At 45.9% G+C, this 26,270-nt stretch overlaps 1 protein-coding gene across 1 annotated transcript in view; it reads right to left on the bottom strand.

The window, feature by feature from the left end:
- pard3aa (par-3 family cell polarity regulator alpha, a) overlaps window positions 1-26,270 on the bottom strand; it is a gene marked incomplete at both ends in the record, with an annotated part of 345,696 nt that overhangs the window by 201,459 nt on the left and 117,967 nt on the right. The window contains 2 exons of the mRNA XM_080544006.1: window positions 14,199-14,336; window positions 17,039-17,223. Of these exons, the coding sequence (XP_080400132.1) occupies window positions 14,199-14,336; window positions 17,039-17,223 (323 nt within the window). The remainder of the gene's footprint in view (window positions 1-14,198; window positions 14,337-17,038; window positions 17,224-26,270) is intronic.

Genomic DNA, 26,270 nt, shown 5'->3' with positions numbered 1-26,270 from the left:
GAGGTGAATGTGAAGGAGGGGATGATTGATGTCGGCCTATGAATAATTGAGCGGGAGCAGAGCCGCGGTACATACTTGAGCGAGTCATTACTGAGAAAGCAGCAATCTATTTCTCAGATTAGCCGTTTGCTTTGCTGCCCTGTCCGAGGGGTTTCTTGGGAAGGGAGCGGCGGGAGCTCCGCCTCATCCATTTAGTTTTCATTTGAGTCTGAGATTCTGCGGGTAGAAATCCATTTGGCCGTGTCCTCTCTCTCTGGGCGGGTAAGTGAAGTGGACCGGGCTGGGGACTAGGGGACCCTTAGTGGGCCAGTAATGAAGTGGGGACCCAGAGGTCCTGTTGCTTGACTACTCTCTGTCTCTAAGAACAGGAGGGGCAGCAGACGGGAGGGCCTAGGGAGAGTGGAGGAGTAGGCAATCTGAGTTCAGGTGAATAGCAATTCCAGATCTGGGGGATATTACACCAGATGCTCAAAAATAGACCCACCCCAAACTCCAACATGATTTTTTTTTTTTTTTTTTTAAACATTCAAGAAATAACGTGTTACTTTGAGCTTATTACATTTGCAACTCTCTAACAAATGAAGAACGCAATCGGATTAGATTTGGATTTGATTTACTTCTATAGATCGGATAGGTTGGATGAAAAAGAGAATTATTACACCCAAATAGGCATGGGTGAAAAGATCGATGGATGGTCGGTAACCTTTTTGTTCTTCTAATGCGGTGAACAACATGCCTTTACCGGTACTTCCCTCTCCTTGTCAGCCCTCGTGACAACCAACGCTATACTGTTACGGAGAGGAGAGCTCTCTGCTTATTTTTAGAGCAATCACACAAAAACGCCACTCAGTTTCATAGGCTCCTACAATTCAAGACAGCGCCCTCGCGAGCCTGTTCAACAATTATGTTAATGGAGGGAGAAACCAGCGTGGCTCCAGTGGCAATGGTGAATGCATGTGGGAATAATGGAAGCCATTCTGAGGCAGAGCAGCGGGGGTTACACACTAAAACCTGAGGCCATACATGTAGGGGTGAGACGTGTCACCGGAGAACAGCTCCCCAGGGAGATATTGAATCTGCTGAATAGTGCTTTCTGAACAAAGCCCAGTTGGGTCCGAGGTATTCAAACCTCAACGTGATCAGGCAACCCTAAAACACTTTGGAATGATATTGTGTTCACTGTTCACGCATTTTGTCCACCTTGGAAGGTCGTCAGTGAATGAAGGGTACCCTGGTTCGATGACGCTTGTGAAAGGGTGTCCATATTCACCGGGCGTATTAGGGCGGCATTGAATGAGTCAGGTCAGTGGCATGCTGTTGGCCATTAGACACCGGGACCAGCAATTCTAGCTACCACAGTGCAAGAGCGCACAGCGAGCATCGACATATCCCACGGCTGTGGCTGTGTCTTCACACAAAGACAGGTTTTTTCAGCCCTCTCTCCTTCTCCTTCTACTCCCTCTCCTCTCTTAAAATAAAACCTACATTCCTTAATTCACATTCAAACTGCCAACCCTTTTGTTTCCCACCAATGCCAATGAAATGTGGCTCTTTGGTTTAAATTGGTGAGTGGACTCTCGTCCTCGTCTTCGCCCCCCCCCCTCCTCTGTCTTGGTCTGAGATGTTTACTGCCGGCCAGAGCCGTATTACATTCCTACAGCAACTTAAAAGCATTGCCATCTAATGGGGCCTATAAAAGAGTGAGAAAACCTCATTGTGACAATTGACCTCATTGTGCCAGAGTGGACTCATTGGAGAACAGGGAGTGGAAATGCACGCCACATAAAAGAGGAGAGGAGAGTGAGGGGGAAATCAAATAAATAGGAATGAATTACTCTGTGCTCTGGGAAATCGGATACTGTCAATCAAGCCCAGTCCATCTTCCGCCTCGCTGCAGAGCTGGCGGAAATAGAAATAAATGACGCTTAGTCGTTTAGCCTAATAGGTGTGGAAAAATACGGTCTTATTAGCGTTTCATATTTTTGGGGGCGTTTTTGGAAGTTGGCCTCCATTTGTTCCCATTCACAGCGTGTTCTTTCTCTTGCTGGAGTTTGACTGCTTAATTGCATCCAGGTGTAGATCACTTGGAGAGACATAGCCGCTGCACTTAACACCAAAGTGGTGTTCCAAACGTGTTTTTTTTTTTCTTTTTTTGGATGTATTACAACTTCTTCTCGAGCATGCCTAATTTTCACAGTCTGTCAACAACAGTTCCTGGGCAAAGTCAGCTCTATTTGTAAATGTCCTTTGTCTTGGGAGCTGACTCGCTCGCCTGGAATATACTTCATTTTTCTCAAAAACAATGCACTCCGGTGTTGTTCAGCAGCTCAGCAACAAAACAATAGTTGACGCGCAGAACGGCGAACGCAACGGTAAAGAAATACCGTCTACAACTTGAACTTTCTTCTTGTTATACTTCCTGCGTTTTCGCCACGGCAGGTTTTCTCCACGCTGTGTCTTTTATTGCCAGAAGTCATTATTGTCTCCAGCTAAGGTGCCCTGCTCCCTATGATGTGTGGGTAATGAGCTGGCACCCCTGCCCTTGTTCAATTATTCTCATTGAGAAAGTGATTTCTCACTCCACAGAGCAAATCACAAAATGCGCTCGCTAATTCCAATCAAGAATTAACACGTTCACAATCAGCCGAGCGGGAAATAAATATTCCATAAATAAGGGGGTGAAATGTGGGTAGTTTTTAGATTAGATTAAACGTTATTGTCATTGTAGAGTACAAGTAGCTTACCAGACAACGAAATGCAGTAAGCAAGGGTTTAGCAAGGGTGAACAGGAGAGAGACCAACATGCATTTCACCTGTCAACATGTCAACATGTCAACATGTCACCCTCTGGGCAGTTTCAACCTGTGTCATCACCTTTGTTATGCAATAACAAAACTTTCTTCCCTTAGAAACTCTCCCAGCTCTCCTGTTCATAGCGAGTGGCTCTGAGAGAGTGCTTTTCTTGTGCGATCATTCTGAGCGGCCAAACGGAGATGAAAAAGCTGCCTAAGTGATAATAAAGCATGTGCAGAGGACAGTACATATGAAAGAAGATGAAGCGACACACATCGATAGAGAGATAGATAGATAGACAGATATATAGATAGATAGAGAGATAGATAGACAGATAGAGATAGAGAGATAGAGAGAGAGATATAGAGATATATATATAGATAGATAGAGATAGAGAGATAGATAGAGTGAAAGAGAGAGAGAGAGGGTGAAAGAGAGAGAGAGAGAGAGAGAGAGAGAGAGAGAGAGAGAGAGAGAGAGAGAGAGAGAGAAGCCCAAACACAGAGCTCAATGACTGCTAATGACTCAGGAGCACAGGAATGGTGGAATGACTGCTTCAGCACAGAGGATATTGACAGGTATGCCTGCTATCTGAAGCACCACCAATCCCCCCTCTCCTTCTGACAGAGCAGACCAGGGTAAATGAGTGCATGCTAATACTAAGAAAGTATCATTAGGGAGTCTGCAGGACCGTCCAACATGACTACTCTGTCCTGCTGTGCAAATGAGATAAGAGAGGGTGGACTCCAAAAATGATAACAGAGTTATGCATAGGAATAGAGAACGGGCCACACGTACAAGGATGGAGGAAGGCCAAAGAGGCACAATGTGTGGAGACAGATGCGGCTAGCGGCGTTCTTTGTCACTCCAACTCTTTGTAACCCCATTCTGAGCCTGGCGATTGTTGTGTCTTTATTCCAAATCACAGGCATAGGTCCTTTTCAGACACGTTCAGTTCCCAGGGAGAACCTTGCGTCCCAGGTTGTTATGTGGCTTAGAGATTAAGTTGTCAAATTCTGCCAGAACCGTCGCATAGAAGTCTCGTGTGAAAGACAGAGGGAAGGAAGAGGTGACAGGAGACCCGCTCTGCAGCCGAAAGGGCAGAATCACATCTGAGGACGACGGTGTCTGTGGGTCTGAACTGTTCAACGGTTTCCTCTTTGGCCTCTTCAGTACCTCCACGAGGTCTGGCAAAGATCATCCCTGACTATCTCTATTTGAGATGACACAATAATAGAGATGATCATTATTTTATTTATTATTAATTATTTCAAGTGTTCAAGTAATAGTCTGCAGTAGGTTCCCCCCCCCCCCTGTAAGGAGATTTGCTATCCTGACGATGTCAGAAGGGTTATTCTGTTTTGGCTCATGATGTTGGCCAGCTCATAGTCACGGGGCTGACAATGGACTCCACCCCATAAAGAGAAGGTGTCAGGATGCCAACAGCTGTATTATATCAAACGTGGCGGCAAAATAATTGGGGTCGCCCTATGAGGCCATTATATTGGGACAGATAAGGGACAGGGTTTAAAGAGTGTGCAACATGTGATTTATGATTTATTTAAAATAGGGACAATGCACATTGATTAACAGACACGCTGTAAATGAGCCAGAATTAGCCTAGCAGGCTAGTTTTCGTCTGCTGTCCCCGGACAGATTTCAAGAGGCAAAAATCTCAAAATATTAAAATACATACACACGCTACCAAATATAGAAGATAACATATCAAGAAGAGGACAGATAACAAAAATGACTTACAAAACAAATGACCAAACCTGGACAAAAACTAACAACAGCACAGACAATTACCATACAATTCCCATTCATTCACCTCATGTAGGCTACAAGACAATTGCACAGGGCTCTCAAGTCTCACGCATTGGGCGTGAGACACACGCATGTCAACCCGTTCACACGCTCACACGCCACACCTTGTCTCACGCCCAATGCGTGAGACTTGAGAGCCCTGATTGCAATACCCGGTCCTAAAGAACCTCTTTTTTTACTCTCAAGATGGCCGATTCACCTGCACATCACCACTGTCCCTGATGCAGATGAGGATGACCATGTGACCTAACCAGGGAAATCTGTTGGTCCTTGTCCTAGGTAGTCGAAACATAAGCTGTACCCCAGCATGCCATGTAGGCAAGTCCTGTCCCTAGTGCTGGGTACTGAGAAGCCACAGATGTTATGAAACAGACAGGAAATGACATCAGCCGACCAGGGACCTGGTTGTGTGTCTGATGTATACCTGCTGCCTCCCTGTGATATAGCACATCAAAGGAAAATACATTGTTTATCATATTTCTGCTGGCTTTTTTAAATGACAGCTCCTGATCCTGACAGCGCCATATCAACCCACACACAGACCTGCGAGAATGAAACACCAGCCATTTTATATCTCCCCGTATTAGCTTTGTATTATATATATTGTATATATATTAGCTTTACTTATATATATTACTTATATATATATATTAGCTTTACTTCCTCCTTGTACTGTAGTGTAGTGACACTAGTTTCTAGTGTCGAAAAAAATAAAATAATAATAATAATAATTAAAAATAATAATAATAATAATAATAATAATAATAATAATAATAATAATAATAATAATAATTCGCATGACGACTGCTAATGGCCCCTGGCCTGAGCTGGATTACTCTTCCTGCTATGATGATGATTCACTTGCTAGTTTGTAAGTCACTTTTGAATAAGGCGTCTGCTAAATGCCAAAAATTTAATGTAAAATGTAGCTTTAATTCCTTCAAAATCGAATAATTATATATTCTCTCTCTCTCCCTCTCTCTCTCTCTCCATCCCTCCCCCCCTCCCTCCCTCTCTCTCTCTCCATCTCTCTCCATCTCTCTCCCCCCCTCTCTCTCTCTCTCCCTCTCTACCTCCCTCCCTCCCTCTCTCCCTCTCCCTCCCTCCCTCCCTCCCTCCCTCTCAGGAGGGGTGATGGCATGACACTTCTGTGCCAGGGTTAATGGACTAGAACAGTTCCAGCTCACTGACTGGTCTTCACAGGAGAGGGACCCCAGTGCTCTTTGAACACAGCCCCTCGCATGACAGGTGTGCGCCGGGGAAGAGGGAAGGAGGGATGAAAGGAAGGGGTAGTGGCCTGCAGGAGAAAAGAAGAGAGAGCTAGAGGAGCTCAGAGGGAGTGGTGGAAGTAAACAAGAAGGCTTGCGGTGCGGAGAGAATGACAAGTCATCCCGACGCCATCCCCTTCTCTGTGAACGGGCCTCCGCCTGCCTCACCGTCAAGGTCAATGACAGACCTTTCTCTAACGGCTCCACCGACTTAGCCTGTCGGGAGCTAGGGGGAAGAAGGAGATAGGGAGAGATGGAATGAGGTGAGGTGGGGGAGGGGGGCGGGCAGTTCTCTCCTGCTAGGCTGTCTAGGGAGAGAGAGGGGGGCTAAACTAAGCTAAGCTAATAATAATTGAGGGAATATAAAAGAATAGAGAAAGCACGATAAGTCCAGAGGTAGAACAATACGCACCTGTGCTTGGAGGAGAGCGGCTTGGTTGGGGAGGGAAAAGCCTGCTGCTGATAATTCATTAAGCGGGGCAGCAGGCTTATTCACAGTTCAGGGTGTATTGTACTGTATGTGTCTCTCCACAGGACTCACGGGTCTCTTGTGAGCTGCCATTTACACACTAATGTAATCACCGACTGTACAGGAGGGGACAGGAGGGGACAGGCTCCGCTCTACAGAGAGAGAGAGAGAGAGAGGGATTTGGGTTGGGTTTCTTGACAACCACATGTTTGGACGGGTCCCAACTCTGAACACACAGCAGCACCTACTGGCCAGCTCCACAGAACAAGGCTTGCTCTAAACCTGGCCGACGAAGAACTCGCCGAAGCAGATGAGAGCGCTGTGCTTTAACCCCTCGCCTTCTTCTACACGCACGAGCACACGCACGCGCACGCACGCACACACACACACACACACACACACACAGACACAGACACACACACACACACACACACACATACAGACACACATACAGACACACACACACACACTCAGACACAGACACAGACAGACACACACACACATACAGACACACACACACTCAGACACAGACACAGACACAGACACACACACACACACACACACACACCCACCATCCCACCCACCCACACACACACACACACACACACACACACACCCCACCCACACACACACAAACAAACACTGTGTGTGTGTTCTTGCGTGCGGAAGCAGCGAGGGGTTAAAGCCAGTGTGAGTGAACGCACCGTGTCTGGCTTCACAGTAAATGAAGAGATAACTCAAGTCCTGCTTTATATACACAAGATTCCCAACCCATGATTGATTTCACTGGTCTGGAATGTGAAGCACTCTCTCCAACCCCCCCCCCCCCCCCCTGACCTGCTGGTCATCAAAAATCCATCCTGGCAGATCAAGCACACACCACTGAGTATACTGCTGCAGAATCTCTCTGAGCAAACACACACACTTCTAATTACTATTCTCTATGCAACACACGCCTCCATCTGTGGGGGCCAGAGAAAGGTTGAATTCTGCTAAATAGAGAAACAGACAAGCATATTGAGACAAACCAGTGTGAAAGAGAGGGGGTGGAAGGAAAGAGGGAGGGCGTTAAGGGAAGACAAAGAACGAAAGGTATAGTGCGAGGAGGTGAGGGAAATGGAGAGAAGAGAAGATGGGGCTGTGATTCACCTGTTTCTGTTGCATTCTAAGAGAGTCGGTCATTCAGTACTCCCTATGTGACACTACCATATTCAACCTCTTCCTCTGTCTCCATAGACATAGCGCCCTCCTGCTTCAAGTCATCTGCCGTCATCCCAGTAGCGAAAAACATGCCTAAACGTCGGGGCGCCCTGTTGCTCTCACGCCCGTCGTGAGCGAATGCTTTGAAAATATCATCAAGGTCCTGATCTGCAGAATGCTACCACCCCTCCCTAGACCCTCACCGATTTGAAAACAGATCAACAGACGACGCCATTGCCACGCCACTCCAACTCAGCCCTCACCCACCTTGACAAGAGAAACACCTACAGCCATGGGCCAAAATATTGGCACCCCTGCACTTCTGTCAGATAATGGACCACTTCTCCCAGAAAAATAATTGTTGCAATCACAAATGCTTTGGTATTCACGTGTTTATTTATTTTGTTTACTTTGGAACAACACAAAAAAAGGCTGAGAAAAAAAGCCAAATCGGATATCATCCATCCCACACAGAAAACTCAACGATACACACTCTCTGTGAAGTGTTGTAATCTACCTGGAGCGAGAGAACAGAATGAAACACAGAGAGAGCAAATACTTGGGTTCCAAGTTCTGGAACACAGATTGTTGTTCCTTTAATGAATCGTCTTTGATCGAAGACAATTGAAGGGAGAAGATTAGAGGCACCGCCCCTCTCGCGGGCAGACGTCCCGTTGTCTTTGTACCAACGAGACGTACGCAAACAGTGGGCAGGCTACCATTTTGTTGTCATTTAGGAGGAACTAACTCAACACTAGACAAGGCGCTCCAATCAAGAACAAAGCACTAGAACATTCTCCTGGCACTCTGATCAAAGGATCCACCTGCTTTTCCTCCTTCGGTATTCCCCATCGCTCGCTCGCTGTCTCTGTCTCTGTCTCTGTCTCTGTCTCTGTCTCTGTCTCTGTCTCTGTCTCTGTCTCTGTCTCTGTCTCTGTCTCTCTGTCTCTGTCTCTCTGTCTCTCTGTCTCTCTCTCTCTCTCTCTCTCTCTCTCTCTCTCTCTCTCTCTCTCTCTCTCTCTCTCTCTCTCTCTCTCTCTCTCTCTCTCTCTCTCTCTCTCTCTCTCTCTCTCTCTCTCTCTCTCTCTCTCTCTCTCTCTCTCTCTCTCTCTCTCTCTCTCTCTCTCTCTCTCTCTCTCTCTCTCTCTCTCTCTCTCTCTCTCTCTCTCTCTCTCTCTCGAGTAGAGGATGAGATTGACAGCAATGTGTCAATGAATGCCGCCTACTGTAGAGTACATAAAGGCCCAGTCCCTTATCATGTTAGAATCTCCTCACAGTGAAGATGCACTCAGCCAGAGCAGGAAACACCATTAACATTCATCACTAGGATAATTGGCCAGCGTTAATGGCAGCTGTTTATTTAAAGAATAACTCATAAGGCCTTGGTATTTATGGGGTGATAGAGCATGCTATATCTATGTTCCTTGTTTAGTCTGGGACTGGGTCTGGCCTCCCACGACCTCGATCGAAGCATTTGGCATTGGATTTGTTTCACACACACATACATACATACACACATACACACACACAAGTTTTAAAATGGAGTACTTCTGTGGTATTTCTAATGAGACCTCCTACGATAATCTTTTCATTGTAATAATATGTGCCAAATGTGACCTCTTTGATGCTTTGATGGGCCAGACCATTGCCTCTTCCACGAACCTGCTCATGTTCAAAGGGGGAGTAGAGAAAACACACGTCAGGCAGCCAGTACATCTCTTATTCATAATAAGAGTTGGACTGCCTGATTAAAGACGGATTATATATTCTTGGTATATCTGAGACATCAAGAAAACTCACCACAGCCCAACAATATCTCCTCTCTTACTTTCTCTTAAGTACCGGTACTGTAAAGGGGAGGGTAAAAACTGTAAGGATGCAATGGTGCCAACATCCAAAAAGCAGTTTATTGATGGGACGCTGTGACATGTTGTTTTAACACAGATTTATTAACTGTTGGTTTAAATCCTGTAATAACACAAGTGATTAATTCATAAAACAACTATTAGTTATAATAGGCCAGCAACTACACTGAGCAAGCTTGTATTAATAAGAGAGATAACACCCGACATGACCTGCATTGGGGTGCGCTGAGGGAGAGATGAATACATCATCTCCCAGCGTGTGTTCCGTTGTAATTGGACTGTTTCATAGAGACTGGGATCCGGGGGTCTAGGTGGCAGGATTAGAGGAGTTAAGAGAGGGAATAATCAACTGTATCAGATACATGTTTCAAGATAAATAAGTCATATATAACAACAAACTGCTTTCATCTCACCTTCTTGTCTCTTCTTTATACCTTGCGTGTGTGTGTGTGTGTGTGTGTGTGTGTGTGTGTGTGTGTGTGTGAGTGTGTGTGTCTGTGTGTGTGTGTGTGTGTCTGTGTGTGTGTATGTGTGTGTGTGTGTGTGTGTGTCTGTGTGTGTGTGAGTGTGTGTGTCTGTGTGTGTGTGTGTGTGTCTGTGTGTGTGTGTGTGTGTGCGTGTGCGTGTACTCATTATCTCAGGCTCAGCTTTGCAGACCATACCGGTGTGATGTTTTTCATTAACCCAACGAGCACATGTTTATCTCCAGCCTTGATACCGTGGCGACACCCACCCACTCCCCAAAAACAGGAGTAGATATCAAAACACAGGGAGAGAGAGGGTGTCAGTGCTAACATGACAAAGACCTGACAATTAACGTGATGAGGAGAGACGTCGACTCTTACGTTGAACTCACGCATTGTACATTACCACCGATTACACTAGTAAGTCTCTCTTGTCTTCTACTCAGCTGTGACTAATGTGAGAAAGTTAGACAGCTGCAATACCTGACACAGCTGAAAAAAAAAAAAAAAACTCACATTATCAGCTATTACAGCTGTCGGGATCTCTGATTGTGTGAGGATATTCAGTAAAGATACTGTATAATATCCTCAATAGCTCACTGTATGTACAGGGTGTTGAGTCAGTGCCGTAAATGAGTAGCTTGTTCAATAAAACATGTAACATTCAAGCTTTCTAAAAGCATCCTAATGGTTCGAATGTTTAATTCATAGCGATCAGGGAGTGAAATCCCTTGAAATAAGTATTACGTTTTACGGTTTCGGTCCTGAAAAGCGCTTGGCGCTCCTACCCGACGCTCAGTTTGTTTTACAAACACGTTGTTACTGGCCAGCGGTGTTCTAGGGCAGACGTTCTCAACCAGCGGTGTTCTGGGGCAGACGTTCTCAACCAGGGGTGTTCTACGGCAGACGTTCTCAACCAGGGGTGTTCTACGGCAGACGTTCTCAACCAGGGGTGTTCTACGGCAGACGTTCTCAACCAGCGGTGTTCTACGGCAGACGTTCTCAACCAGCGGTGTTCTGGGGCAGACGTTCTCAACCAGGGGTGTTCTGGGGCAGACGTTCTCAACCAGGGGTGTTCTACGGCAGACGTTCTCAACCAGGGGTGTTCTACGGCAGACGTTCTCAACCAGGGGTGTTCTACGGCAGACGTTCTCAACCAGGGGTGTTCTACGGCAGACGTTCTCAACCAGGGGTGCTGCGGAACTCTGGGGTGCCGTCTGGTTTTGTCAGGGGTGCCGTCCAAAAAGAAAATATTAATATAGTTTTTAAATGTTTTATATTTTGACGTTGCTGACATAATACAATGCAATAGTACGCAATAGTTACGCAACTTATCCTGAAAAAGCTGATTCACACAGTATCATTAAAAAAAAAAAAACATACGCCAGGGTCAGCGTAGGATGGAAATAGCCTTTTTTGGGTTTGTTTTTTTTATTACCACAAATTGCATTACGAGAGTGTTGCGTGAAGCACATGGAACTAGCATGGAACCGTTTTTTGAAAAGAAAGGCTCCGGAATCAGATAACTCTGGATCAGATAACTCTGGATCTGAGCCATCAACGTCATCATCCAGTGGTAGGACAGCAGCAACGGTGGTAGAGGCCAGCACCAAGACACAGAAAAGACAGAAGACGATGACAGCTACTTGTCGCATGGCTTCATCTTTACCGGGGGGTTCCATCACGCCTGGTAGGTGGTATCTAATCGTCAAACCAAGCGATGGTTCTGAGCAAACTGAAAAGACAACTGACAACTGACCGTCCGTCACTAGTCAGCTAGGGTGCAGAGTATTTTATTCGTTTCAAGTCAACGCAACTGACAAGACCAAGTGATGATGAACGTGTGCAAAAGTGTCAGAGAAAACACCGGAGGCTAGCTATCTAGTTGCCCAGATAGTAGCTAAGGCTAAGAAGCCACACACGCTAGCCGAGACGGTCATATTGCTGCTGCCATGCAAAGCAAATGCCAACAAAATGCTAGGCCACAAGCAGCAAAAGAAATTGCAAAGGTTCCGCTGTCGGACTGGACAATTGGCTGTGGACCAGGAGCTCCGTGTCTGCTTCTCATCCATCCCTGCCTCTCATCCACCCCTGCCTCTCATCCACCCCTGCCAGAATAGGGCGGTTGTGTGCATCGTCCCAGACACAGGTTTCTCATTGATAGTAAGTCATATTTAGCCCCCCTCTCTTTCAATAACCACTAATGGTGTGTGTGTGTGTGTGTGTGTGTGTGTGTGTGTGTGTGTGTGTGTGTGTGTGTGTGTGTGTGTGTGTGTGCATGCGTTGGCTCTCAGTGGGATGTAGAGTGTATGTTTTTTTAATTCATTTTATTTTAGACTGGAGAGACTCAAGATTTGACATTCTTTTAAAGGGTGTGGTGACTGGAAACAGGTTGTTCTATGGGGAGGGGACTGGTTTCTGTTCTATGGGGAGGGGACTGGTTTCTGTTCTATGGGGAGGGGACTGGTTTCTGTTCTATGGGGAGGGGACTGATTTTCGCCTTTCTGTCTCTGGCAGCTGCCTCTTGGAATTGTGGGTGAACACAGACAGACAACAGCTAATGTCAGACACTGCAAGTACATTTTAGGTGGGTTATATTATTATTAAGGGGGATGTTGTTGTCGTTTGGAACTTCAAACTGAATTTTGCCGCGGTAGCCAGAGACGGTCAGAGATTTCCAACATACTTACGCCCTGCTCCTTTAAGATGCAACACAAATGTTACGCATTCATGTGGATGGATGGATGGAATAGAGAACAACTAGACTCTACAATTAGAGGGGTCGGAGAGACAAACGCTAAGCTGCAAATGAAAGAACGAATGTGAAAAGAAGACATATAGGCATTGTGAAAACTCCACCGGTTTGAGCAAGGCTAGTAAAACTGAAGATGGTACTGTGTTGTATATCCTTGATGTTGTCTACCTAAACGTCATCTCGTGAGCTTAGAATTATAAGGTTCTATCTCCGTTTAGGGTAGTTCAGAGATATTGAGCGTCAACGTTTTTACATTATGTTTTGTGAGATGGACCCTTTGTATTTTATTAATTACTAACTAAAAAATATAGTTTTTTAAAAACATTTTAAAACATTTTAAAAATAACACCACACAGGCATTAATAAACACCTAATGGATCAGATTATGTAAAAAAACTAAATTTTGACCAAAAACGGAGATAGAACCTTATAATTCTAACGTCACGATTTATTAAAAAGTCAGAGACAATGTGCGTTTAGACATCAGCCTGGACCACCCCTTCCAAAGCATGGAGAAGAATAATAGGCCTGGAATGATGAGAGTCAGAGAGTGAACATTGGAGTGTGTGGGGGGGGGGGTTCCCTGGACCGCCTTATCAGGCCCCGGCTGCCTGCGACAGATCCGCACGGGTCAGACCGAGCCGTAATGGCATGGACTTCAAATGGATTACTCTGTCAGCCCTACCGGGGGCCTGACTGACTGCCCCACTGGATCAGCCCAGAAAAGAAAGTCCAAAAAAAAAGACGGAAAAAAAAAAACACCAACAGGAGAACGAATTGGCTTCTCCATGCAAGGTGGCTTCCATAATGATGATGCATGACTCTGGGTGGGATTGAATCCAGCTAGGCTTCTATTCTATTTCTAAAAGGCAGAAACAAAGAAGAACAGGCCCCACTGCCAGAGACCGACCACCCCCCCCCAAAAAAATCGAGCTCACATAACAACCCGCCGTTCGGGGGGGATTCCAACATAGATGTTTGGGGGGAAAATTGATTGTGAGAATTAATAAGTGCCAAGTTGTTCAGTACCTTCAATTTCAATCCTTTTTACTCTCTCGCCGTGCTCCCTTCTTGCCTGGCTCTCACCCTCCTCTCTCCCTCTCTCTAGTTCTTTGTGTGAAGAGAGTGATAATTTAAAAACCTCCCACACCGGCCGGCCCCAGCCAGCCAACTGACGTATTGACAGGCAGGGAGATAGCAGCGGGAGGGTGTGAAAGGCCGAGACGGAAGAAAATCTTTTTCACATCGAACGCTTACGTGGCTCACACCCACCGAGGTCATTTATGAGCTTGATTGAGACCGGCTGGCACATTCTAGAACGTTCGCTTTTTTCAAACGTGTTACTTTCCCTTTTTCATGTCAGTCTTGAATAGACAGGACCAGGTGCGACGAAAATAAATAAATAAATGACGGTACGGTACATCAACATATAACTGGACATTTCCGAGCTTTCAGTTAGCGCTGGCTGGGGGTATGGGCCAGATTTGACTGGCTGATAGGCCAATGGGTAAAAAGATTTCAGTTCGATTTGCTGGTTTCCTATTGGCCAGTTCCTACCTGCTCCTGTCTGTCCAGCCACCTGTCCACCATGGGGTGATTGGCACTGAGGGAGGAGCGGGCCGTCTCTCTCTGGAACTGGGTGGCCCACTCGGCTGTGTCGCGGGGGAGACTGCGGTACGTGTCCAAAGCTTTACCCTGGACACAAGGAGGAGATGCAGCATGTTACACCACAATTAGAAGCATGATACGTCATGGGCAGTTATACAAAATGTCTACTGTACACCAAATCTTGATGTTAGGGTTAGGGTTATTGTAATGTTCTATCTCCATTTTTGTAAACATTTTGTTTTTTACATAATCTGATCCATTAGGTGTTTATTAATGCCTGTGTTGTGTTATTTTTAAAATGTTTTTGAGTTAGTAATTCATCAAATTCAAAGGTCTCACAAAACATAATGGAATGTAAAAACGTTGACGCTCAATATCTCTGAACTACCCTAAACGGAGATAGAACCTTATCATTATATGGTCACGATGGGCAGTTATACAAAATGTCTACAACAAATACAGTAACAAAAGAAGTAATAACCGCATGTACAGCGCAGATTTTTTTTTCGGGGGCGGGGGTTTCCTGGTTGTTTGATGGACGTGATTCTGTTATTGTCTGCGGTACGATTGGAAGGGGGCTCGTTTATCTTGGACGAACGCCACAGACCGATACTGTTCATTCCTGTCTCATTAACTGACCAATGCTAATATTTATTGTTAATAGCCGGCCACATTACGGCCCTGATATCTGTAGGAGGCCCACAGCTGGGCTCTTCCATTACAATAACCTTCTCCAAACATTTCCACGAAGGTGAAACCCGACACCCCTCTGGGCTACAAGTCTCTAATTAGATCTCCATTCGCAGAGTTTCTAGAGCAAACACCCACACAGAGCAGGTTATAGATCAGACGTCCTAGCCTCGGCCTAGAAAGTCCACGGACCGAAGCCGCTGGTGGCTACACTAGGCCCCGCCACACCGGTGCAGGCAGAGGTATTCTGTCACCGTATCAGACCGGCGACACAGCCCTGGATGTTGTAAAATGGTTCACCAGCACCACTGGCATAGTAAGAGAGAGGCCTCGTATGGTAAAATAATCCATATGCTTTAGTAGAACTGAATCCAGCGTGACCAAGGCCAGGCTGAGACTGAGGAAGGGGTGCAGACAGAGTCATAAAGCATGGGGTCAGAGGCCTACGGAGACGCCTGCCTTCTGATAACCATCACAAGCCTCCGCCGCTGTGGAGGAGGGGGTAACAACCACGATGACAAAGGAGTCCTCTCATGAATTTTCATGATGTATAAAAACGAAGTGGAAAACACGAACCAGCAAAGGTAGTATATCAACCCGAGGAACATATTTACTGCATGCTCTGCTAAACCTGTTTAGTCAGTTGGTGCTAAGCGGCGCGATGGCTTAGCCGAGGTCCGATGCGTTTTAAAGTCATTGAGGGATGTGACGATTTTACAAGGCGAGCTTGATGAATGGAGATTTTTTCGTTGGGCTATATATCTTTCTTTTGAGACATACCAGAACAGAAACCTTCAACGAAACTGATGGAACGCGATGCCTGCTACATACAGGAAACGGCCATAGACAAAGCAAAAGTGGTCTTTGGGAAATATGGTATGCTTTTGTCCATGTGTTGGCCAGAAGTTAGGGTGGTTAATATAGATTGTTGGCATATTGTTAATGCTTTTCCTTTCAAATAAAAATGTCTGCCAAGATGAAGTATTCTAAAGCCAGGGCTCCATTAATTAATCTAACATCTGGCGGCTTTGAATATTTAAATAGAAAGAGGGCATAGCTATGTAACATATGAGAGGTTCAAATACAAACACAAACACACTGGTAACATTGATAGAGAGTCACAGGGACAACTATGCACATATTAATAGTAATTCCACTGACAAAAACACATTTTGTCACATTCTATAGTGTGTGCATAAACATCCTGCCGTTGCTCTGCATTGTAGCAACACGAACAAGGCTTCTCCCTCACCTTACACCTTGACATTTAACGGTAAAGGGCTTATTATTCGGCAAAATGAAAGGTATAATAACAGCTTTATTTTCATCTCTTTTTTCCCTTTCCTCAGGGGAGCATGCGTTGAGATTATGGAGGCAGTGACAACTAAAGTGCTTTTAAATAGGATTATAAGTGAACGCTCTGAGATGCACTAATCGCGTGGAGGGTTGCCATGTCACATTCGGTGTACTCCATCTTCCCCTTTTTTTCCCCCCCTCCATCTAATTTGGAATATCAGCGTTTCCAAAGCACTGAGGGCCTGCCATCGTCGCGCGGGGTGGCCATTTTGATAAATTAATTGGCTCTTCAAGAAGCTGTGGGGAGGTCGGAGGATGAGCCTGAAAGGAGCCTTTGGATTCATTACTGGACACCTCAGACTGCATTGAGAGGGAATTTACAACACTTGATGTGTTTCAAAGCTTTGTTCTATTATCATTTTTAACCAAATCGTGAGTTTAGAATGATAAGGTTCTATCTCCGTTTAGGGTAGTTCAGAGATATTGAGCGTCAAAGTTTTTACATTCCATTATGTTTTGTGAGATGGAACCTTTGTATTTTATGAATTACTAACTAAAAAATGTCAACATTTTAAAAATAACACCACACAGGCATTAATAAACACCTAATGGATCAGCTTATGTAAAAAACCCAATTTTGACCAAAAATGGAGATAGAACCTTATAATTCTAACGTCACAAAATAATAGTTTTTATTAAAATAACTAGGGTAGGGCTGCATAAGTAGATAGCTTCCCTTGAAGCGGTATGAAGAACAGGCTGGTAATACCAGGAAGAGTGGAGAGTACCGGAGAGTACCGTACCTTGCGTTCCAGGCTGTTGGTCCCGGTGTTGTGGTTGTGGTTGTGCATGTGTTTGCGGAAGCCTGCCGTGGCGGACCAGCGGGTGGGGTTCTTCCGGGACGGTTCCTCTGGTACGGTTTGGGTCTCTCCCGGGGGTAGACCCGCTAGAGCAGGGTCACTACTGCGACGAACGTGCAGGGGCATATCTGTTGGGTCGTGCGAGACAGAGAGAGAGAGAGAGAGAGAGAGAAAGAGAGAGAGAAGAGAGAGAGAGAGAGAGAGAGAGAGAGAGAGAGAGAGAGAGAGAGAGAGAGAGAGAGAGAAAGAGAGGGTTGCATATCAAGTACATGTCATAAACACCTTCATACTTAAACAGAGTACCACCTTACTCATCGTCAGCAAGTGTCTACAGTTTATATTATGATTGTGTGCTCACTGTGTCAATTTAAACCAGACCATCGGCTATAAAACCCCATTCAGGACCCCGTATTGTATGTCAAGAAAGACACGGGAAATGATTGTGTAAGTAGTATTTCTGTCCAACACTGCTTCACCGAGTCCTGTGAGCCCCGATGAAACATTAGCTGAACTGTGAGCCGTTTAGCTTGGCTTTGGCCCCCGCGACAACACCGATAGGAGGACTGAGAAGAGTCCCTGAGCTGTAATGGAATTGAACCCCAGGCCATGTACTGTATCTGTGAGGCAGCCAGCCATAGGAGACTCGTGTGTTGGGCTGTAGATCTGCCACGGCACTATGCTCTGTAGTTTAGTGAACAGAGGACCGAGGGAGGGCTGAGTCTCTTACACTGATAATGAGTCTGTCTCTTTATCCCTCTATTCCATCCCTCCAGACACCTCTCACCCTACTGCCAACCAGCTGAGACCGGTCTCACACACAGGAAGGGGTCCATGAACTAGAATGGTCCTCATACCGTTACTTTGTCATGGGTGCTAGAACAGGCGGGAGCATCGCCGCATTACAGAGAGCTGTATATTTGGATGCCACTCTTCCGTAGAGGAAGAGAGGGGATCATCGAGGAGTGGTATATATTGCACACCTGGCATCCCCAGGCTCCGTCGTAAGTAGACGATGAAGGGAGGGCTCTGGCCTCTCCCGAAGGCCATATGGATTTGTTTATGGCTCGACGCGAACGAAGTCTGCTCGGTACATCCATAATTATGCAAATAGCGCAGCAACCACCTGTCATCTTTCAACAGTTACTCCGGCGAGCATATGCCCACGCTCCAGCTCCATCTGATACAGTGTAGACACATCACAGTTGCTAAGAAAATGCTGTTTAATCTCTGCTGACAGAGTGTTGGCCCCTTCTGCGCGTTTAACACTATGATGTCTGTGGGGTTTTTTATTTTTTTCCGAACAGCCTAATACCTGTTCTATAGTACGTATGTGAAACAGTGGAACACCCTGGGAGGTAGAGGCTGTGGAATCCAAAGCTCTTCAAAGCCGAGAGGCAAGGAGGAGGGGAGGTGACCGCAGAGCTGTTATTCTAAATTACATCCAGAATGCAATAATGATTTTTAATACACTTCCCCTCTCCCGTTTCGTGGTCAGTTCACATCTAGTTCAGGGTTCTAATGACGTGCTCCCTCAGTGGGACTGTAATTGTATAACCCCCCCCCAGTCCGTGTCCGGGGCTGTATCAGATGATTACCACCAGGGCCAGACAGCCTGGACACGACACAAAGAAGAGAACAAAAGACCAAAATTACATCTGCATACATTTCCCTTGGTCGCCAATACATCATATCAGCAAATTGCTGCGGCCAGAGTCATATTAGGGAGATATGACATATCCGTTGAATGCACATAATTGACCTTGGGGCGTAGTGAATAAGATGTTTCCATTGACAAAAGCCCTCGGGTTCCTTTCATGTAATGCTAATGGAGGGCTAGGTCTATCAAGCTCACATGAATGATTCTGTATGTTTTATTTTTTTTGTGTCATCTTTTTTTCTTCTTTTTTTTCTTCTTCTCATCCCAGAACGGGCCAAGTGCGAGCTCTGGAATCCATCTCAGTGGGGATGGGGAAAGAGGGAGAGAGAGGAGGGAGAGGCGCTGGGAAATGTTCAAATATTGACCAGATGTGTGCAGGGTCACTGTGTCTATGAGGCTTGAGTGAACACAGGGGGATAGGCAGACATTGCCTCTCCCCTCTCATCCTGTCTTCATTTTCAACTCAAAATGAGGCCCTCAAATAAGGAGTACATAGAACAAATAAAGGAGTATAGCAAGTGGTTGCCGGGTACCTTTGAACACACAAACTGAACAGGTGGGCTTTCAAACACAGGTCTTACTCGTTCCCCTCTTATGTGTATGTTCACTCCAACCCGTCGGGGCTCATCAGAACCACATAATAATGCTCGACTGTGGCTACAGGGTGTTGACTACATGTGGAGCCCCTGTTGTGAATTCATGTCTGCGGTCTTGCCCTTTGTATCCTCTTTTGTAAGGGTTTTTTCCATCGACATCTTTTTCTGGTTTAAAGAGAATCCTCTGCTTGCCAGGGAATCTATCCAGCAAACAATGACAGCATCCATCTTAATAATAATAGAAACTCATTGCTTCCAGTTGGGACACCGGGGCAGCATCAGTCCACCCCATCTGACATACTCTGACATCACACAAGAGATGAGATATGATCTGAACTTGTCATGCTCCAGAAGAGGATGATGCAAGTTCCTTTTGCATCAAAAAAAAAAAAAAAAAAAAAACGGTCACAGATTTCTTCACAAGTTTAGCCTAGTTTCACATGCACTCATACGGACATGTTTGGGGGACCAGGGAGTGTAGGATTGGGGGTGATAGTGAGAGCTGTGGGCGTCCCTGTGTGGTGTTTGGAGGGCACATTAACACAGCTCCCCTCTAGTCTACCTGCACTGCCTCTGCCAATATGGGCTCTTAATGCGTGATCGGATTAGCCCCCTACACCAGTCGTTGGCCGGTCCCACGTTTAATAACCGAGATGACCACTTAAGACAAACCATCTCTGTGTGCTGGGAGAACAGTGAAGGCCTCTAACAAGATGAAGGGGTAATCTTACCCTGCAGTGGAGGATTAGAACCAGGCTAGTGGCAGAGAGAACTTTATATACAAGCCTCCTCCATGGAGAGGTCAGTCCTCAAGGGGCTAGCTCTCTCTCTCTCTCTCTCTCTCTCTCTCTCTCTCTCTCTCTCTCTCTCTCTCTCTCTCTCTCTCTCTCTCTCTCTCTCTCTCTCCCCCTCTCCCCCTCTCTCTCTCTCCCCCCCTCCCTCTCTCTCCCTCTCCCCCTCCCTCTCTCTCCCTCTCTCTCTCTCCCCCTCCCTCTCTCTCCCTCTCCCCCTCCCTCTCTCTCCCTCTCTCCCAGGACCAAAAAAACATAATATTTACATGGCTAATCTTCCCCCCATGTAGCTTAGGGGCAGAAGTGCAGCCCAACATAAATAAAACAACTCTTAATGATGAATGTTAGACAAACAAAGCCTGGGGTCGTAGACCTAGACGTGATGATTGCAAAGCTATCAAGGCGAACTGAAGGACAAACATCTCCATACCCTCCAGTCTCTCCATAAAACCCTCATGTCATCACGGCTACCTCCCTGAACCTGCACACACCACCACGGTACATACCGTTCAACTCTAACTTGTAGAAGCTGGGGCTCTTTAATGTATTACTTGAGAGTTTCCAATCATTGAAATGGCTGGGAGGTACAGTGCAGTCACAGTGTGTCCTTATGAGCCTGGCCACATGCATGAGGGGAGAGTGGCCCTGACTGGCTGCCAATGCAGGGTAATGGGGTCGGGGGCTAATGCAGCAGAATACTGATAAGGTTATGGAGAGGACACCGGACAGGCAGGCCCAGGAGGGTCGACAGGCAGGTAAAAGCAGCCATTTTGTTTTGGCTTCTCTCTCTCTGCTCTCTCTTCAAATGTTGCACACTCCATAATCGACTGCAGAATTGTACTTTGAATGCTCTTCTAAAACATCTTAATGTTGTCGAAACGAGATATGTTTTAATAGTTTAGGTTGAATTATTTGAATAACGATGAATATAATGAATAAAATATGACCTTCTTCTTTTCCTTTTTTCCCCCCTTTTTGTTTTACGATTCCCTCTAGCCACAGACTCCATATTGATGTCCTTAGTGTGTGGAAAGGGGGACTTCCTCAGAATACATCAGAATGACCTGAATGTACATCATCTACCACATGGGTCGAACCAAGGACTTGACTTGTGGTGGGAACCCAGAGTGAAACATGTGGGGTCCTAAATAGAATGTTTTAACAACAAAAAAGGGAGTGGACATACAGACGCACGTCTGAGAACTGCAGAGACCCGAGCTGTCTTTAATCAGATGTCGAGTCAGAGATATAGTTGAGACAAATGTTTAATAAACAACAGCCTGTGCCCCCTAGAAAGAGAAGGCAGAGGGTAACATGGAAAATCACTTAGGAGAGAGTGGGCTGAGCAGAGAAGCATATGAAGAGATTACAACTCTAAAGTATAGATGGATGTCACGTGTGTGTGCGTGTGTGTGTGTGTGTGTGTGTGTGTGTGTGTGCTGTGCATGTGTGTGCGTGTGTGTGTGTGTGTGTGTGTGATGTGTGTGTGTGTGTGCTGTGCGTGCGTGTGTGTGTGTGTGAGATGCGGGCGTGCCTGCGTGCGTGCATGCATGTGTGTCTGTGTGCATGTGGGTGTACTCCTGTGTGGACAAAGATGCTTCTCCAGGAAAACTAGAAACAGTTCTGACAGGTACATGAAAATGAGACAGAAAGAATCTATACAGGCACATCAACCTCCACCTCCCCCTCTGCATCTGTCTGTGGTGCTGTCAGTGAGTCAGCTACAGCAGCTACTGAGACATCACCTCCAGCCAGAGAAGAAGACCTGTCTCAAACCCAGGCCAGCTGGGAGCGCTAGAACAGGAGTGTAGAAAGGAGTGTTCTCCCCCTCCTCTACTCCTCATGTACACCACTAAATATCAGGAACGATTCAATCATATGTAAACAAGATATCCTATCAAATAGTTTCCAAATGTATAAGGTGTGATGTCATAAGGTGTGATGTCATAAGGTGCGATGTTATAAGGTGTGATGTGATAAGGTGTGATGTCATAAGGTGTGATGTCATAAGGTGTGATGTCATATGGTGCAATGTCATAAGGTGTGATGTCATAAGGTGTGATGTCATAAGGTGTGATGTCATAAGGTGTGATGTCATAAGGTGTGATGTCATAAGGTGTGATGTCATATGGTGCAATGTCATAAGGTGTGATGTCATAAGGTGTGATGTCATAAGGAGTGATGTTATAAGGTGTGATGTCATAAGGTGTGATGTCATATGGTACGATTTTATAAGGTGTGATGTCATAAGGTGTGATGTCATAAGGTGTGATGTCATAAGGTGTGATGTTATAAGGTGTGATGTCATAAGGTGTGATATCATAAGGTGTGATGTCATAAGGTGTGATATCATAAGGTGTGATGTCATAAGGTGTGATATCATAAGGTGTGATGTCATAAGGTGTGATGTCATAAGGTGTGATGTTATACGGCGTGATGTCATAATATAAGGTGTTCCCGCCGAATGGGCTACTACTTTTGATCACACTGGGCCAGAAAAAAAGCATTTGGGAGGTTGGGCTGGATAAATAGCATTTAGGCGGTATCAAAATGTCAGTGCCTGAAAGTTACAAAATGTGTGAAGTTAAAACAGACACCTTAGTAGCTACATACAATGTGCAGTTTTTTAAATTTTATTTTACAAACATCATTGGCAACAGACATACAGTTTAGGGGCAGGAGATGGGCATCTGCCCAATAGTAATTAGCGGTTTTCGGACAATAAAGGTTTTGGGCTGGTGGTTTTTGGTGGATTTAGCGGTTTTTAAACTGTGGTTAGGCTGGAAATCGTCAATCCCATCTGGCAACCCTGATCGGAGAAGCAGTGACTTGAATCCCATTCAAACGAGAAAAGGACCACTGTCCTTGACGGAGAGGCAGGCATGTCTCTTAATTCAGAGAGAGAGAGAGAGAGAGAGAGAAATATAGCTCTTCTTTTTCAAATGTATTTTTTGGGGTATTTTTCAATACAGGGAGACTCTCCCTCTAACTCTACAAAGTCGCTTTGGATAAAAGCATCTGCTAGATGGTCCAAATGTGAAGGAACATGTCAATGCAAAGGATGTCATTGGAGGGGCCTGCGCTACAGACACAAACACAGAAAACAAGACACAACAATAACAACAACCACCACCAAACATAACACTAGGGGCTGAGGGTCTGTCTCCTCCTCTGCTGCAGCGTTCAGACCTCTTCTTCTCAGACAACAGAGAGCATGGGGAGGAGGAGGAGGAGGAGGGCAGCACTTGGAAGCTCCCTTCCTAAATGAAACATGACTCATCTGGGTCGACATTTGGCACACACTGAGGATATAGACCCCTGGAGAGCAGTGTGTGTGTGTGTGTGTGTGTGTGTGTGCGTGCGTGTGTGTGTGTGTGTGTGTGCTTGTGAGCACGAGCGTGTGTGTGTATGTGTGTGTGTGTGTGTGTGTGTGCGCTTGTGTGCACAAGTGTGTGTGTGTGTGTGTGTGTGTGTGTGTGTGTGAGTGTGTGCACGAGCGTGTGTGTGTGTGTGTGCTTGCGTGCACGGGCGTGTGTGTGTGTGTGCTTGCGTGCACGAGCGTGCGTGTGTGTGTGTGTGTGTGTGCTTGCGTGCACGGGCGTGTGTGTGTGTGTGTGTGTTTGCGTGCACGAGTGTCTGTGTGTGTGTGTTTGCATGCACGAGCGTGTGTGTGTGCGTGTGTGTGTGTGAGAGAGAGAGAGGGGTAGGGGGTTGAGGAGACACGCGACCACAACCCAGCCCATGCCTCCAGTGCCCAGGTCCAGGTCCAGGCCCAGACTGCAGACAGGAATGTTCTGCTCCTCACTCCTCAGAGAGTCTCTAATCAACAAAGCAAACATTTTCGCTCGGCTGCAACGGGGTCCCGCACCTTCAATGTAAATACCATAATGCTATTTCACAATTAACAGTGGTCTGGAGTGTATAGACCTATGGAAATAGCAGCAATACATCTTACTCAGTTGTGCCCATGTGGCGATGTCATTCATGATTATAAATACCATTCAATCTGGGAAAGAAGAAACAGGGAGGTCAACAGGTCAATAATGGTAGACAGAACAGAACACACCCAGATCAAATAGGTGTGTTTCATCCAATGAAATGGTCGCCGCAACTAGGAATGTCACAATCAGGATTGACACGTGCATTTCCAGTGCACACCTTTAAGGTCCCCTTCTTAAAGCACACGTGACCGCCTTTGAAGCCAGACTGCAGCCATGCCGTCGATATCATAGCCGTCATCACAACAAAGGATTTTTGCAATCTCTCTTTTCAGGCCCGAGCTACAGAGCCTTCGATTCAAACATGTTTTAAGAGGCGCTACTTTCACAAGGAGGCGACAGCAAAAAACCCAAACGAATTTTCCCTCTGCTGTGTGACTACAGATTCGCTGGACTAAAAAACAGTATTTAATTTTTTGGGGGGGTGACTCTAATCTTCAGCAGAGGCCCTCCTGCAGCTGAAATGATATGGGTGCTTTTCTCTGAGGCCTGGCCTAAATTGGCAATTGAACCATCTGAGCCATGTCTGATTATAGCTATCTGCATCCAGCCACGGCAACCACCAACTAGCCCCTGTGTAAATATGCTAATCTCACAGCACCTCACACACACACATGCAGATGAAATAGAGGTCAGGGGGGAGATGGAGAGATGGGGAGACGGAACAGGGCGAGACAGATGAGCAATATTTTTTCCTTAATGCACAACAAGAGAGAGAGAGAGAGAGAGAGAGAGAGAGAGAGAGAGAAAGAGATACTGAGAGAGGTGGGGGGTGAGAGAGAGAGGGGGGGTGAGAGAGAGAGAGAGAGAGAGAGAGAGAGAGAGAGAGAGAGAGAGAGAGAGAGAGAGAGAGAGAGAGAGTGAGAGAACAAAAGACTAGGATATATTTAAAGGAATATGTGAGAAGGAACAAAACATTTATTTCAAAGAAACAGATGTTATTTGGATCTCCAGACATTATGTTTTGCATATAGACATCACCTCCATCAGTCACGCTGGGACAGAGAGCACATGAGGTTCTGATTATACACTATCAAGGCAGAGGATGCAGTGAGGAGAGGGCCTCCATCACATCCAGTGGATGATTCTACATGTCGCACCTGGAAATAAAGACATGGAGCAGATTCCCTAACAGGGGGCCTTTGGTTCAACCAGACATGATCTTAGACAGCTCCACATTGAGGAAGTTATAATCCATCTATTATGGTCTGTGGCCATTGGAGGCCATGAATCATCCCTGTTGAGTTGCCCTTGGGTTCGCACATCCCTATGACAAATAGTGGCTTCATTAAAGAACTGACTATGCCGTTACTCAGATAACCATGGTTTTGAGTAAACCAGCGTGGGTCCAGTTGAACCACAGTTAAGGCAAAGCCCAGCGAGGGAAACTCATCTCTAAAATATCAATAATAATAACAATTCCAAAGAATGTCGTCCTTAGCACATAATACAATCGATTGAATCGTCTCCAAAAACTTTGGATGAGGTTGTTGGTTTGGACTGCAGAAAAATAATAAGTGTCCTAACCCAACTGTATAGATGTATGCCTTGATAGATGTTTAACAACCCCGCTGTGAGTCAAGCTTTCTCCTCGTGCATTCCAGAACCAGAAAGTCAGAGAGCGACGTGTGGTTTGGTAAACCGTCGTGTAAATGAGGAACATAAGGAGCTCTGTTCGTTAAAGCCCTGCACGTTGTCAAATCAATTAGTCGTTAATGTCCAGATTGCTTACAGAACCCGTGTCTGGAGGGTTGGTTGACGGAGCTGGAGGGAGAATCATAACAACACCCAAAGATTATCTGAAAATGTTTTCTCAAGATCAAGGCGTGTGATTCGTGGCCAAAGTAAGCACTTGAAAAAAAGCGGCATGTTGGTCCGTTTTTTCCCCTTGGCTCTATGGGGTTGATTTGTATCTCTGCAGACCTGTACCGTACGCTGATGATGACCATGCCTGGGCTTCTCCTGCGGTGTGGATGGAGCAGGCGTGGGTATGCAGCGGCCGTGCTCGGCGAACCCAGGCCGAGATAACGACTGTGCTCTAAAACCTCTCGAGACACGCTTCTCAAACTCTTCCGGCTACACTTCAGTATCACCCCTCTCGGTCGCTTTGACTTTCATGTACTGGAGCACCAT

Source organism: Nansenia antarctica, assembly GCF_963989245.1.
Source record: "Nansenia antarctica genome assembly, chromosome: 13".
NCBI classification, from domain to species: domain Eukaryota; kingdom Metazoa; phylum Chordata; class Actinopteri; order Argentiniformes; family Microstomatidae; genus Nansenia; species Nansenia antarctica.
This window is presented reverse-complemented; position numbering and strand designations above follow the sequence as displayed.